Source organism: Gossypium hirsutum, chromosome A04 (genome assembly GCF_007990345.1).
Source record: "Gossypium hirsutum isolate 1008001.06 chromosome A04, Gossypium_hirsutum_v2.1, whole genome shotgun sequence".
Taxonomy (NCBI): Eukaryota; Viridiplantae; Streptophyta; class Magnoliopsida; order Malvales; family Malvaceae; genus Gossypium; species Gossypium hirsutum.
The window spans coordinates 73973076-73975850 of NC_053427.1; the positions used below are offsets into that span (position 1 = coordinate 73973076).

General features: G+C 43.0%; 1 protein-coding gene across 1 annotated transcript; it reads right to left on the reverse strand.

Moving 5' to 3' along the window:
- Positions 1 to 540: 540 nt before the first annotated feature.
- On the reverse strand, positions 541 to 2079 carry LOC107948055 (protein PSK SIMULATOR 1). Its single transcript, XM_016882531.1, has one exon. The coding sequence runs from the start codon at positions 2077 to 2079 to the stop codon at positions 541 to 543; it is 1539 nt and encodes a 512-aa protein (XP_016738020.1).
- Positions 2080 to 2775: the final 696 nt, after the last annotated feature.

Genomic DNA, 2775 nt, shown 5'->3' on the forward strand with positions numbered 1-2775 from the left:
AATTGGGTTGTACTTGGGTTAATTTAAATGGGTATTAGGTTTATGAAATGGGTTGAGGTTTAATTGTGGATAAAATTGGGCTGTGGGTATTTTGTAAAAGGGCCCAAAATTGGCCTACAATAAACTCGACTAGCTTAAAATTTTTTGAGTCGATTCAACTTGAATAGATCGGATACTCACCCTTGAGCCTCGAGGGTTTTGGTAAATTAGAGCATCAATTGAAGGAAACTCTAACATTTATAGGCCTCGGTTTACCTGGGGCAAGTTTTGACCCAAAACATAAACGCGTAAAGGCCTTCCCAATAGCAAGACAACATGCAAGCTTTCTCATTATGGAGAAATTTATCCAACAACAGAAATTATAGGTTTAAATTGATGCATAATTATTCTTCCAAAGAATCAAATAATGTGGCCGTTATTTCCTTATTTTTCCGCTTGAAAATGAACAAGATAAAAAGGAATCAATCAATCAATGAAATAAACCTACTAAAGAAAAAGAAAAAACTAATCGCAGCTTAGTTCAAACTAAGCCAATAATCATCATGATGTAACGTTGGGTTCCTTATAGCCAACCCCATTCATCTTCCGCCGATTCTCGTATCTATATATACAACTCAATCCTATCAACACCTGCACGATTGCAGCCTCCGTTTTCTCCAACTCTGAGAAATGCAGCGTTTGGAACAATAGGACACTCGGCATTGCATTCAATTTTTGTTGCTCCAAGTTCCTACCCTGCTGCCACCTTAGTGTATCATGCGCCACTGGAGCCAGCCACTCTATTATTTCCTCCAAGGCCTCTTTCCACCCTTCTGCCAAACCCTGCTCCTCACGCTCCTTAGCTTCCTTGTACCAATGTTTTCTCTGCTTCACTCTCAGTTTTCGTTTCATGTGTACTGGTAACATCTCGAACATGAGCTGGCGTGCATCGTCGGTGATGATTGCCGTCGAGTAAAAGTAGGTCTCTGCCATGGTGATTAGGTTTGCGTAACGCAAGGCAAGCCCTGCTGCCCCTACACTGTTCGCCGGAGCCGATTGTATCAACCTTTGGTTTCTTCTAGTATTTACCTCAACGTTGTTTTTAGTGGCGGTGACACCAGAAAGCAGGAACCCCAAGCCTTTAGCTTCAGGTGATAGTTCGCTGCTGGGGAAACGGGTGGTAGGACCTCGTTTGAACCTGGAATGACCCGACTTGGAGGCCTTTCTCATGTGATTTTCTTCTTTTACAAAGAGGCAATATTCCGCCTCTGGATAAACCTTCATGTGGAAAGCTTTCGAGCGCGAAACCTGGAGGCGCCTAAAGTAATTTTTGGTGGTGATGGTGAACATGGTGCAAACGAGGCCTGGAACAAAGGGTCCAAAAACGACGCATATTCGGGCGTAAACGGTGCAAACGATACGAGCCATTAACCCAACGCACTTATCGAATGTTTTGCTCCAAAGGGAAACTTGTCTGAAATATCGAACCTGTTTTCTTTGGAAAGAGATTTTGTCGTTGTACAAGTCCAGGTTGGTCTTGTCCGACGGAATTTCGGGACAATCGTTTGCCTTCAATCTCTGTATTTTTTTCTCCGATGACTCTAAGTCATTGAGGGCTACCAAAGAGGAGTGCAGCAAAGACGTGGCGCTCGCGTATTCCTCCATCTTCTCAATGATTTTACGAACATGTCTGGAGTTAAAATCAAGGTTGCGGACATCAACGGCTCCCTGTTTCATGTTCCGGAAAGCGGTTTCGAACTTGTTGAGTTCTTCACCGTTGCAATTCTTAGCCAAACGTGAAACAATGGAGGCAATCTGATTGAGATCCTCGAGCTTCTCTTGGCAGACGAGGCTAAGGAGATAGGTTTCATCCGTGGAGTTCAAGAACGCAACGCCAGGGGATCTCATGGGACCGTTCCGTAGTTTTAAGAATTCCTCGTCGGTCAAAGACTTGTACAAGGCAACAAGACGGGACATGTTTCTGGCTGTTTCGAAGGCCAAGATTTGAAGCGTTGGAGAACCAGGCTTTTCGTGACGGAACATAGTGCAGCCATGGCTAACTTTGTCCACCTGCTCCGTCTCTGCTGTGGGCCACGCCATTGCCGCCACAAAACTGGCGTTCCTTAGCTACCCTCCTCCTCCGGGTTTTTTTTTTTTTGCTTTTCTTTTTCTTTCCCTTGTCTCGGTTTGGCAACCTCCGTTGGAATTGAATGTTTTCTGTTGAATCTGTTACGGTTTATTTTTTATTTTTTGGGGGGTGGGTTAGTTATTTGGTAGGGTTTTAGAGATAAATATGGAGAAAGGGGGAAATGGGAAACAGAAAAGGAGAAGATTTCCAAGCTGCTTCCTCATTGGGACGCGCTAATTGGGTCTTCCAGAGGAAGATTCGGATAAGTAAAACAGAAATTATAATCGTCTTTTCCATGTGTGAATGAAATGAGAGAGTGGACAAAAATTCTTGGTCTACCATCAAGGTATACTGCCACGTAGGAGTATATTCTCATTGTTTAATTAAGTAATTAGTGTGGGTTTTGTCTCCTAAAGACTTGAGAGAGACTTTTGACAAAGTCGTTTGACTTGCGTTTCCCACTCCTTCACTGCACTCCTAATCCTTTTACAAAAACTGCATAACTAAGTCATCCTTTTACAACCTAGTATTCAAATGATGCACAATGCATTGCTTGATAGTGGCGTTTATGTACGTGTATGAGTGTGGATTGTTATTGGCTTTTATTAAAACAACCCATTCTTCTAATCTTGGAAAGCGTTACCAGCAACAACAAGATCAAACCTGAA